The sequence below is a fragment of the Paralichthys olivaceus genome, chromosome 8, assembly GCF_024713975.1.
Source record: "Paralichthys olivaceus isolate ysfri-2021 chromosome 8, ASM2471397v2, whole genome shotgun sequence".
Taxonomy (NCBI): domain Eukaryota; kingdom Metazoa; phylum Chordata; class Actinopteri; order Pleuronectiformes; family Paralichthyidae; genus Paralichthys; species Paralichthys olivaceus.
The window spans coordinates 3211407-3224574 of record NC_091100.1 but is presented as its reverse complement, the minus strand read 5'-3'; the positions used below and the strand labels follow the sequence as shown (position 1 = coordinate 3224574).

General features: G+C 42.3%; 1 protein-coding gene across 5 annotated transcripts in view; it reads right to left on the bottom strand.

Annotated features, from left to right (window-relative positions):
* grin2ab (glutamate receptor, ionotropic, N-methyl D-aspartate 2A, b) overlaps positions 1-13168 on the bottom strand; it is a 98867-nt gene that overhangs the window by 73769 nt on the left and 11930 nt on the right. For 3 of the 5 annotated variants that reach the window (XM_069529337.1, XM_069529338.1, XM_020102605.2), the window contains one exon: positions 12352-12564. The exons of 1 other annotated variant lie outside the window; for it this stretch is intronic. Coding sequence is in view for 1 of the 4 variants with exons in the window: in XM_020102605.2 (XP_019958164.2) it covers positions 12352-12564 (213 nt within the window). In the remaining 3 variants the exon portion in view is untranslated. The remainder of the gene's footprint in view (positions 1-12351; positions 12565-13168) is intronic. One more of the 5 variants, XM_069529339.1, reaches the window with a different exon arrangement.

The following is a 13168-nucleotide window of genomic DNA, read 5'->3' as shown; positions in this document are numbered from 1 at the left end:
TTAAAAGTTCATCATTTGTTTTCAGATGATTTCATTGGAATTGCATTCAGTGGAGCGTAAACAGTCTCTGTAAAACTAAAACTTAAAGCCACATTATGTTTCTCAGCTACACTTTGGTGGTAGTTAGATGCTGGTGGTTAGATGCTGGTAGTTACATGCTGGTAGTTACATGCTGGTAGTTAGATGCTGGTAGTTACATGCTGGTAGTTAGATGCTGGTAGTTAGATGCTGGTAGTTACATGCTGGTAGTTACATGCTGGTAGTTACATGCTGGTAGTTAGATGCTGGTAGTTAGATGCTGGTAGTTACGTGCTGTCCCTATCTGTTACCATACAGAGGCCGAAACTATTTGAATGATGAAAACTGAACCTCATTAGCAAAGGGAACAGCTTTAGAGAGCATGGAGGAAAAAAAAACAAAAGCTAGAGAAGTAACTTTGCTTTCAGAGGAGTTCATTGTTATGTTTGCTGGTAAAGATTCATAAATTTACAGACGTTAAAAGAAGAGTCCTCCGCCCACCTTTATTGTGTCTAAGTTTGATTTGGCTGCGACGGAGCAGCGAGACGCTCGCCAAGCTCGTCACATCACCAGGCAGCCTGTGCTGGGCTGCGTCTCAGCTGGGTAGAAAAAACGAAAACACACTGCAGATGGTGGTGTGACGTCTTTTAGGACATACCGGATTTAATGTACACAGTGTTGAAACCTTGTTTGCTTGATTTCTGTGTATTTCAAAGCTGTAAGTCAATTGACTGACATCATGTAATACTAGTAGAGAGTACCTCTAGTATTACGTATGTGTGTATATATATACAGCATGATTCAGTGCAATATTAGATATAATGCATCATGTATCTAGAATTCAATAATATTTGAACAATAGTTTTCAAATTGAAGGGAAGAGGGCTTTTCTTTTGTTAAGTTATTTTTTTACCAATCGTCTAATAATTTAAACTGATCAAACTCACTTCTTAACATCTATTCTCTCATCATCTCCCTCGCTGGCTAACTGGAATTCACGGATTTGATTGGCTCAGCGACGTCATGTTCACCGATCGTCTGGGTCGATCCTTCAAATCGCTCACTTGTTGCATATTACTCTGTGCAAAAGTATAGGAAGAGTCATGTGTTCCGCGGCTTTACTTCCAGTTCTGCCTCACAGCTCTCTGCCAACCTCTGGTCACATCTGTTTTTATTTCAGCCGTGCAGAAACAGAGAACAAGATGTGTGGTTTAAAAAGCAGACAGCGCTGCACACCGGAGGGATTTATTGATCCGCTATAACTCCAACGATGTGGTGAATGCATGAAGTGGCCCCTTGCAGAAACCTTGAAACTTGAACTAGCACAAAACATACTGGTCAGACTCCCCCTTAGGCTGAGAGCTTCGAGCCGTGTTGGCAGGTGTCAGTTCTCAGCACTTCACTGGCCTCCAGGAGAGTCCGACCACGTCATGTTCAATTAAATACAGGATTTTACTGGGAAAGGCTTCCAGCAACTTGCACAAGTGTTTCAAGAGAGTGTGTTCTCTTACAGGATTTGGACATCATGTTTTCTTTGCTTTACTTTTACTCTCACTGACCTCAAATTATGTATTTTATTGGCATTTTTGATCAAATTTGCTGAAACACCATATTGATTGTTCGTTAGCGCGAGGATTTCTTTTCAATGCTTTAGTTCACGTTCTCTGATGTTCCTTAATGTCGGCCGCTGAAGGTCTCGTCTCCGTCTTCGTGGAGGTCGGTGAACTGTGTAAGCACCTGGGACAATGATGGAAATAGCTCCAGGACTTAATGTCTCCATCGCTAACGCAGTCTGACATGTTGTAGTTTATTAATGTCAGAGACGACTGACAATAACTCAAACCAATCTGATCCGGAGTCAAATGATGCAAACGTATTTTTTTGCAACATGACGCAGGAACAAAGGGGTCGATTGGATGTTTACTTGTGTTTACCAGAATATTCAGATGAAGACATTGCGAATGCTCTCGGTGCCGGATAAACAAATACAACATACCCCACAATTATTCAAAAACCAAACACAAAAACCATTTTACCTCTGTAACAAATACCAACATGAAAGAAAAGTCTACAATTTCATGCAAATGCAGTGCATCACCTTTAATGAATCTTAATACAAATGCACTTTCACATAATATGCTTAAATATGCTTTTTCCGACCTGGAAGCACCGGGGTTTATATTTTCCAAAGATTGCTCTGCATTTACTAAAGCACAGTGTGTGTATCATTATCCACCCACCCAGACACTGAACTGCAAAACACAATTTTTCTTCTTGTTGTCTTGATTCGACAGCGGGGTATGCTGAAAAGGTCTTGTTTGAAATATTACATTTTTATTTGTTTAACATTGATGTAAGTTCCAAGTCTCTCTCTGCTTGTCCTCGATAAAACCCGCCTGCCTGCTCCCTGCTCCCCTCGACGATCTTTTAACAGCCCAACAGCCTTTTTCCACATCAAAATTTCAGCAATGCAGAGAAATGTGTGTACATGTGTTGGAGGGGACACACTTTTGGCCAGTTCTGCCTTTTCTCTTTTGCATGCTCGTGCAGAACCAGGGGAACAGAAAATGTCCGCCAGAGTTCTGTCATTCATATTTCATCGGTAATAAATATGAATAAACAAGGACAATGCCAAACACCAGAAACGACGCACTCCCTGATTCACTGGGGGGACTGCACCGTGCGTTTGTGTGTGCATCTTTGTTTCCACGTGTTTCACTTTGAGGGTATTTGCAGCGAGATGTAAAGAATCAACCCCCGTGCAGGCGAAGGCCGCGGGTGGGGCAGGAAAAGGTGAGAAGAGGAATTAATACAACGTTACTATAGAGACGAGCCAAAGCGAGAGGGGAGCTCTGACCTTGGAAAGATGGAGTGAGGCCGTATTGTGCGGTAGTTTGTTAGGCTTCATATATTTTCAATTCAAATTGAACTTGATTGTATTTAGGACGTGGAGGAGGAATAAAAGTGAAGCCAAGGGAGTGAAATAGACTCACACATATGTTTTAGTGAAATAACTCACACTAGGTTTGGTGCAGTTAGAAGCAATTGTTTGTTTACACAAGAAACTTTCAGAATAAATTCATATTAATCAAAAAATGTCTACGTCAAAACAGCGAAAGTAGGTTTCAAGAATATGGCACAGTATGAGACAGGGCCGTCCTTATGAATATACGATGTGATTTTTCTGGCTTTTAATTATTGAAAGGACCTGAAACATTTAAATGACACAGGATGGTTGTAGACAATCATTGGTAAGCCTTGTTAGACAGTCTGATGTCATGGTGGAATAAATTCTCCCTTTAATTTTTAACCAAAATCTGAATTTGTTCTCATTTTCATGCATGACAAGTACACCAATCTGTCCGTCAATCCATTATTGATGAAAGAAAAGACATTTATTAATCAACCAATTCTTTTTTTTAATCCAAAGACTAAATATTGGAGGAATAAGTTGATTAAATGAAGTCTCATATCCGACGTCACAAAGGAGATTTTTATTTTAGATTTTCGTAGTGAAACAGTTTCTGTGTAGCTCGACCCTCGCTCTTTTATGTTCTTCCCCCGAAGCCCCTTTCAAACAGGCACATTATCATGTAAACGTTCGAGCCAACACCTGAACCACTTCTGGAAACCTCACCAAGTTGTAACAGCAGCTCTTCATGGAAAAGAATCATAAAAATATAAACTCTATCTCGGATGTGTCAAAGAGACGGATGGCGTTCTCACAAAGACGACGGTAAATCAACTGTGACGCAATTAAAAGATGCGAGATGGAGAACAACATATATAACATCATTTAAGTTGTTTTTAGCTGTTTTAATCAGGAATTGTTGATCATTATATATTTAAATAAAGTCGCGCATAAAAGATTCCCATAAGAAGACTACTTGTGTGTTTCATTACCAAAGAGGGCCATCGCTTGAACAACATACAATGTCATTTAGTGGATTTAAACATGACTAGGAGCATTCATGGCATTTGCCTTTGTTCTTACTTTCATCGGGCAGTGGGAGTAGATTAAAAAAAAACTGTATTATTATTTTACATAATGTCATGAAGAAATGTTAAGTAACTTAGTTTTGGGGTCAAGGCGTACATTTCAAAAGCCGCCAACACGCCATCTACCCTTGATTATTCATCTCTGGGCGCCAGTGTCTGGTCAAAATATGCTTTTTGATGTGTTGTGTCGTTGCCATTAAAAGCTGCACTTGGCAGGAGGAGACGGAGGCTTCAGATGTTCATCACCAAATGCCCCGTCTGGCTGAGACAGGACTTGTCGCCCGAGTCGACGGGAGAGTTACTGTACACCTGGAGTTACATATTTTTGATCTGCAGATGTTTTATGAATATGTTTGGCCTCTTGCTGCCTGGCAGACTTCTCAACGAGATCATTTAGAGAAAAAAGATTGAAGCCTGGCCAGACACTGACTCATTAAATCACGCGGTGATCGAGGTGGAAATCTGGTGCATTTGGGTCCAGGTTGAAAATTCCCTGGCAGATTGCAGAAGCATTTCATCTGATGAAGCCTTAAAAATCACATTTACAAGATACGATGTTTGCTGGTATGTGTCAAGTTGTTTAATATTCCAGATAATCACAGGCTCATTAATGGGACTCATTAAATGTTATTTTTAGCTCCACAGTTGTTGATTATCGTGTTATGTTATAGGGGATTTATTGGTAAGCAAATGTGTTTAAAATGAGGAAACCAGCTACGCAGATTGTAGGTTTATGACTTTAATTTATTAATTTATAAAAATCTGGGTGAATCTTGAGTGTAAGCAGCACATCCTCCAAAAATCTGTGCACTGGGATGCGAGTATGAAAATGTACTTTATCACCGCGGTGCATCATCAAAATTGAGACCTGGGCTTTATATTAAAAATGCATTACAGATTTACTGGTTAATCTACAATTAGATAATTACAGAACTAATCATTTTTATATAGCACTTTTCAGACCACAGTTACACTGCGCCTCTCTATCAGATAAATAACCCACACACCAAAAAAAATCAACAGCAGAATCGATAAAAGCAGAGTCAGTGCCGGAGGAAGTCTCACAGGTGCCGTGTTTGTACAAACTCGAGACAAGAGAGACCTTTGACTGAGGTAGGAAACACAGAATTCCAGAGAGTCCAAATGAGAAGTGATTAAAGTGTGGTTGACATTCACCGGATCAATAATGTATAAAACAGCTTAATTCTTACAGCAATTCTTTTCTGGAGAAAATAAGCTCAAACGACTCGTCCCAAAAGGGGAACTCCTGAGTATCTCATGAACAAGCTCTTTAGTGGGGTATCGATGATTGTAGGTGGGGAAGGTGCTTTAGGACGTAGCATTGCTCTACGATCTGTGGCCTGACAGTGAGGCAAAGATACGACACTGACAGGAAAGAGCGGCAGAAGCATCATAAAAAGGGGGAGGAGTGTATATATTAGCATCATTAGGTCCGCCATTTAGCTTAGGGGTTATAAACTGATCAGCAAAGCCCCATGAACACCTGGTGTTAACGTCTGTATTAGATATGTTACAAATCGTAAATGCACATAGAGTTCGTACCTTCTTATTCTTAATTTTAACAAAATAACATGACATGCTAACGAGGAATTCTTCCTCAGCAAAGATAAAATAAGGCAACGCAACGCTACGCAACACAACAGCATCACTTCCCTTCGACCTGGAACCGCGGCCATGTTTGTTGGCAACCTTCTAACAAATCCCATTATTGAAACAAGATGAAACTTAAAGAAATCTAACAAGAAACACACCAGCCCCAAAAGCAGGTTTTACGGTCCAACATTTGGCTCAGTACTTCTGCAAGCTAACATTAAGCTCCCCCTAGCTAGCATGTTGTTCGGTGCGGTTTATTGGCGGGTGGCAACCAACGCCAAGGTGCATTACCGTAGCCAACATGTTCACGAACCTGTAACTCTTCAACTTACACCAAAAAAAAAAAAAGTTCAAAATGAAAAACTGAAGCTGTTTGAGCCACTAAAACAATCAAGTCAACCAAGTTTCACTGGTCCCAAAATGCAGATCCTCAACAAGGGCCAACACAAAAGTTCAAACTGAAAAAATACTCGAGGAGCAGAAAGGAACTGAGCTGAGGTAGAAGGTAAGACTGTTAGACGAACAAATGAAAGAGGATAAAAAAGGACACAGAGACTAAATACACAAGACAGACTGGGATAACTGGAAACAGCTGAAACACATCAGGGCGGAGAGGTGATCAGAAAAGTGGTAAAATAGATAAAGACAGGAAGTAAAACATCCGAGATACAGACAAGGTTACAGGTGTTAAAATCAACTCTGGATCATAAAAGTTTAAAAAAAAGGCCCTCGACAGGCAGAGTTTGACAATGTAGGTAATACAAGTGCTGATCTGTTCTCTTATCAAGAGAATTACAACAACTATTCTTTCACACCCTCTTCCTGCCAGTAGACTGACGGTGTGACAGTGGAGCAGGATTGTGCAGAGCTATAGTACCACAGCTTAAAGACAGCCCCACGTTCTTAATGTGTGATCTCCTCCGGCATAATAATGTCAGCGTAAGGAAACGTATTATTAATCATCTCAGTAACACATAGGGCTAATTGTGATGTAACATATGTAAGACGTGAATTCATGGGAGTAGGAACCATCTCTCACGGAATCAGTGAGACCTCTGACAATTATCCCCTTTTTTGAGATGACAGGAAAAAAAAATATATCACGGATACATTTATATGACTGATTTGTTCGTCGTAGCCATGGAGAACTTGAATCAAATTGGATTTTAAAAGCTCATAAAGTCTTAACTAGGACAGTATTAAACCAGTCTGAACCAAAATCTGTTGTCTGGGAAAGCATAAAATTGGAATATGGGTTTTTGGGTGTTAAGACGAGGCCACTCTGGCCACACTTACACACTTACACACCTCCTAAGCCTCTTTGTGGGCTTGGACAAACCCCTCAGACCGACAATGTGCAAATGGCATCATTTAAGGTAACAACTAAGCCTCCTAGGAAGCCGGGAATGTTCTCACTCTCAAAGCCACATGTTGTGCTTGATACTAATCAAGCTAATTCAAAAGCACAGTATTCAAATAGACTCAGTGGGGGGCTACAATCCAATATGAGACATCCACCATCTTAAAAGCCCGAAGCTTCCGACTGAAAGATGAACACTGACATCAAAGCTGAGCACATCTGTGTGCATCTTATTTGGAACAATGACCACTGACTACCAACACAAAGGCTGCGTTTCCTACGCAGACGATATAAAGCTGCACTAATCAACACTTTAACATTAATTATGGATCAAATTACCACGCCTGCCGCAAAGGTGCTGCGGCTTCTCTCAGCTCTGAGGAGTTCTTTAGCTTCTCTGTCGTTGTTCTGGTTTTCAAGTCGGCAAAATTCAGATTTTTTTGGGTTCAGTCTCTTTGCTTTCATCAAAACAGGGGCAGATGTTTTTAAGTGAAATAGCTCGAATAAACCCAACTAAAGCATTTAAACTATTCACCTGTATATATCTGGCAATGCTCCACCGTCCACCGCTGTACATCCCGTTAGATACAAACTGCATTTCATTAGCACTGAACTTGTACGTTGCATAACAGCAGTAAAATTGAATGTAATCTAAAAACTACAACAGCACACAGTTGAGCATGTACCTCTGCCAAAGCCCAACAGTTCCTTAATGAAACCACATCGGCACCTAATTACCCGCACGCCGATATCCGGGGAAATCAGCGAATTTCTTCGCAACGTTAAAGAAAGCGATTGAAAGAACAACTCCAGGAACTGCAGCTTCATGGAATGGGTTCTTTCTTGGCCCATGTTCCATCCTTCAGCCAAGTTTGGTAAAAAAATCTGTTCAGCAGTTTATAGTCATCCTGCTGAACCCAAAATCAAACCGACAAACAAACTCAACAAAGCGCAAACCTCCGCTAAGGCCAAACAGTCTCCTTAGATCCAAATACTCATAGACATCGATTTTCAAGATAAATGAATCATAACCTAAGGAATCCTAGATCGCGTCCTAGATCCGCCCCTTGATCCTGATCTGCACCAACAACTGGTTCCTGTAATTTTTTACCCACTCTGAATCCTCCCACCACGTTTTTGTGGAAACCCATCCAGCAGTTTTTGCATAAAAATGGTAAAAGAACAGAACAAACCAGCCAACCTTCAAACAAAGTGGTGAAAACATAACCTCTTTGGCGAAGATATTGAGTTCCGCTGTCGTTCCAGGGCTGAATGTGTAAATAAGCAATTGTTTGCTGACACATTTACCAAGACAACTTTACGAGGTGATAATTTGTCAGTGTTGTGTTTACAGCTTGTTACGTTACTGTCAAGTGGCCAAAACAAATTCAGTTGACGCAGCTTTAATAATTATTTATTGAACATGGTCTTAGTTTATTTTGTTGGCAATATAACTTCAGTTGTTTTACACCTGCGCATGACGTTGTTCACAGATGATAGACAAGGACCACAGGCCTCAATGCAACTCATGAATTACTCAACATCCCTTTAAGGTCTATCTGGCATCTCTTGAATAAATAATGACGTCAATCGCTGTTTGGTGAGAATGGATTTGTGTGAAGAAAGTGAAGAGGGAATAAAAGAGTTTCCTTTTCTCTGAGTTTACTGTTCAGTGAATAATATCTAACAGGCAATATTCAAGGAGCCCCTGAATGACCATCATCCTTCAAAAATCTATTCTGCAACTTGTCACTGTGAAAAAAGGAATAAATCCTCATAACAACGTGAATTCAAAGCCATTTATTTAAAAAAATAATTGTTCAAAAGGCCATTTCACAGACTGGTCCCTGCATCTGTAACAGTGGCGTTAGGAGAGAGAGACCGCTGTGGCAGATTTATTGATGAAAATAGTAAAGGTGGTTCCTGCTCTATTATGCTCGTCATGTCTCTAAACCCTCCCTGAAAGCAGCTCTCAAGAAGGATCAAGATTATCCTTCTGATTTTCGGCATCTAAACTATTACACCTTCGAGCTGTGGAAAAACACAGATGCAAGTTTTGAGATTGATTAAAAGACGGATTTGATTTCCTAAATCCAAATCCTAGCCTGAGCGATAAGAATTATTATTTCTCACTTTTTTATTTTTTAAAAACCTAAATATTCTGATTTATTCCAACAGGATTACGTAAATCCTATCAGTAAAGTTTGGGGGAAAGTGGACTGGAACTGGATGAGACTTATCTGGAATCTGAAGCACGTGAAAACAATGAAGGTGTCGCTGTAAACATTCACATGCTCACGTACACGTCAGACTATTGATGAAGCGCGCACACACACACACACTCCTTGAGAATACTGTGATGGAGTTTTTATGAATGTAAAACCAGCATCTTTTCATATAATTTCTACTATGAATTCTGCTGAGGGTTCACTTCAGCATTGAGAATATGAGCTCTCGTGTTTCACTGAACGAAACGGTCAAATTCACACATTTAAAGCCACAAAACTTCGACTTCGTTCTAAAAATACCAGTTCAAAAGCCTGAATTTGTCAAACCCTACTTAATATCACTATGGCTGACTAACTCACTAAATGAGACCACCGACGGTGTTTTGATCAAATGATTAAACAGAGCACGTTCATAAGAGGCTTTTGGGGTTATTAACTTGTGTATGAGACGGCACTATCACTATCAATAGACGCGGGATCAGCAGGGGTCAAATGACTCGTTATCACATGTCACTCAGTCCTTCACACTGGTAATTGCGGGGAACAGGGAAATGAAAACACTCATCAAGCTCATGTGAGCAGCATGTGACCTGTGATTGTACGTACAAAGGCGGCAGCTGTGAGGGCAGAGCGTCACTTCTGGGTTTTTTTTTTTTTTACATTCCAGCAAAAAAAAAAAGGACTTGAATTCAACAAACGTGGGCACATTTTTGCGCTGGATGCTCTCAAGACCATATGACGCAGTGCAGTGCGCAGAGATAGTAGCAGGTTTAATTGACTTTAAAGAAAGCACTCGCTCGGCAGATGACGGCTAAAGGCCACGCCACAGGCTTGGAGGCTGCACGTGGTTTGGCTTAACGCTCCAGGCAGAACATCTTCACTGAAAAACCTTTTTTTATTTTTTTTTTTACCCCAACCATGCTGTTTGTCAACTTCTTGGATAGCGAGCTCCGAAACCAAAAAACACAGCCCAGATAAGGGAATTATTCGCTGTAGCTCTTATCACAGGATACGTCAATACCTCCGTCAGGACAAATACCAGCTACAATACAACGCTAGGAAGGTGCAAATTCCACCCACAGGGTCTTTGGCTTTTCTCCTCTTTAAGCATCTTCATAATTATTCCTCATAAGCTTGAAATCTTGCGTGCACATTCCTAAAATCCTCTATTTGTTCATGGACATGGAGGCAAAGAAGAAGAGAAGAGAAGAGGAGGAATCTTATGCTTGTGTCTGTGAAAAAATAATTTAAACTGAGCAACACAAGTCAACACGTCTGGTTCACGCTAATTAAGGATTTTAAGGGGCCACACTTTACACACAGGTCCACATTTATGTCATTCTTTGTTTACTGTTATTATACAGTTTTACTAATTGTAATTTATTGTTGGTATTAAACCTAAAAAACACCTGGCAGGGGGGGGGGCGGCTTCAGGGATTAATAAGATTGTTGCTGGGGCCAGTGCCCCCATGGCCTCAGCCCTAGATCTGCCCCTGTGATAAAAACTCTCCTTGTATCTTTCATGAAAATATTGAGACTTCTGCACGATTGCTCCTTGAACCTTTCCTCCCAGATTTCGGGCTAATTCTGGGGCTGCAGCCAAAGGAATGTCATGCACGCTATTAAAAACCACAGCACTGCCCGAGACGTGACACGGCGTAGCGTGGGCGCTCACCTTTTGATGCCCTTTCTCTGCAAGAAACCACTTTTCAAAAAATGTTTCTACAGGGGAAAAAAATTAATTTAGCAGAACTGTGGGAAAAGAAATCTTTTAGATCTACGTTACAAAACAGGATGTTAATGTCGGTGATGTGAATATCAACCAGTTTCACTAAGGTGCCATCAGAAATAATCCCGAGAGGGCCATCCCCTTAAAGGCAGCACAACATGATGGGAACAACACATTTGATGTTGGGGATTAAACAGCTTTACCTGCAGAGAAAACAGAGCAGAGTTTCATTTCAGTCGAGCCGCTCCGAAACGATGAGTTCTGATCTACGGTGCCAACAATGGAGCTGCTTCGCTGAGCAGCTCGGTGAGATGCACCTCGACACATAATTTCAACACTGTGTCATGCCGGAGTAAAAAAAAAAAAAAACGGGACTCAGAATATTGTCTCTATCGCATCACTGAGAATTTTTCATGCTTTTGCTGTTTAGCTGTGTTTGTGTAGTTGTTTAATAGGAGACGTTTGGCGATGAGAATGAGTGTGGCACAGCTGAGCCGCACAGGAAACGCTCTGTGGGCTGAGAGCAACAACAAGAGGAAGGTGAACTGAAAAGTGGGCCTATGCTGTGAAGGTTTAAAAAGGTATTATGACATCACACCCAGAATTCTTTGCCGCCTCGCACAAGATATTTATATTAATGAAGATAGCAACAGCTCCAGACACTCACTGTTCCCCACTCTACTGCGTTTATGCCCTACAGAGTTGATCTCCTTTTGTGTCATCCCACTATTCAAAGAAAATAGGCTACTGCTGAGCACATCATCAGTCTCCCTCCCCGGTTCTCGACTACACCACAAAGAGTCTGCTATGGAGTGAATGATAATTTGCCAGAAATGATCACGATAGAAGCAACACACACACAATACTCAGCATTTAGAAATGAGGGCACTGCTCCGCAACCTGTGATAATTAGTCTGATGGAGACTTATGGGATTACGGGTTCTTTATTCGGTCATATATCCTGCTCCGATAAGTCCGACTCTTATAGTTGCCCCCTCATGTAACATCTGTGCATGTGTGTGCACGTGTATGCACGTGTGTGCAGTGTGTGCACGTGTGTGCGATGGCTTCCGCGTCCCTGAGAGGAGGAGAAGACACTTGGTGTGTCAGACTTGGCGCGGGCAGCGAGAGGAAAACGGAAGAAAATGTGTTTCTACAACGTGACTGCATTCAAAGCCTGAAAACCATCATTTGAGATATGAATTCATTACAGGGCCCCTCTCTCTCTCTCTCTCTCTCTCTCTCTCTCTCTCTCTCATCATCTGACGGGGAAGAATGTGATGCAACAGCGCCGCTTAGCGTCACACGGTGGCACCATGTCTGAGCCACTCTGTGACTCTGACTGCGCGTCCTCCTCCTCTTCCTCCTCCCCCCTGATCTCCGTCACCAGTCGCGGTCCTTACCTTCGGTGTCACAAAGCGCGGCAGCTGCGGGTTTGCGGTGGCGGAGGTTTTGCGCCTTCTTCTGCGGAGTCCGTGCGAGAACGAATGCTGCGCTCTGGTGCCGCGGTGCGTGCGCCCGTGCGCGCAGCCACCGTGACCTGTCCGCTGCTCACTGGCATTTCTGTTCCTTCTCACTGCGTCAATGAAACCAGAGGAAAAGTGTTCAAACTTGATCTGCAACACAAGGACACACACACACAACGAGCCCGTTACTGGTTTGGGTCGCGACGCAGCTCGAGAAAAGGCGCAGACTTGTTGATTTGAGGACGCGCGTCTTACACAGGCTGATGCCCAATGTGGTTATATCCCTCATTTAAACTGTGCGTGTGCGTGCGTGTACCCCCCTCTTTTTTTGGGATGTGCACGGGTTTATTGGATGGAGAGCGTGCGTCATGAAAACAAGTTCAAATCTTAGAATGGCACCGCGAGTAAGATTAATTAGGAAGGATATTCTCTGTGTGTGTGTGTGTGTGTGTGTGCCAGAGAGAGAGAGGGGAGGGAGAGAGAGAGAGAGGGGGAGTGTGTGTGTGTGTGAGTGAGTGAGAGAGAGAGAGGGGGGGGGGGGGGGGGAGCGTTGAAAACAGCCTGTGGCTCCCGGTGAATATTCCCCTCACGCTCCTCTCCCCGGTACCGGACTCGTGAATGTAGGACATGCAGCAGCAGCAGGTTGTGTGTCGGGGACTCGGACGCGCGGAGGAGCACAAACCTGCCGCCACTGCTCCACTTTGAGAGGAGTGTGTGTGTGTGTGTGTGTGTGTGTGTGTGTGTGTGTGTGTGT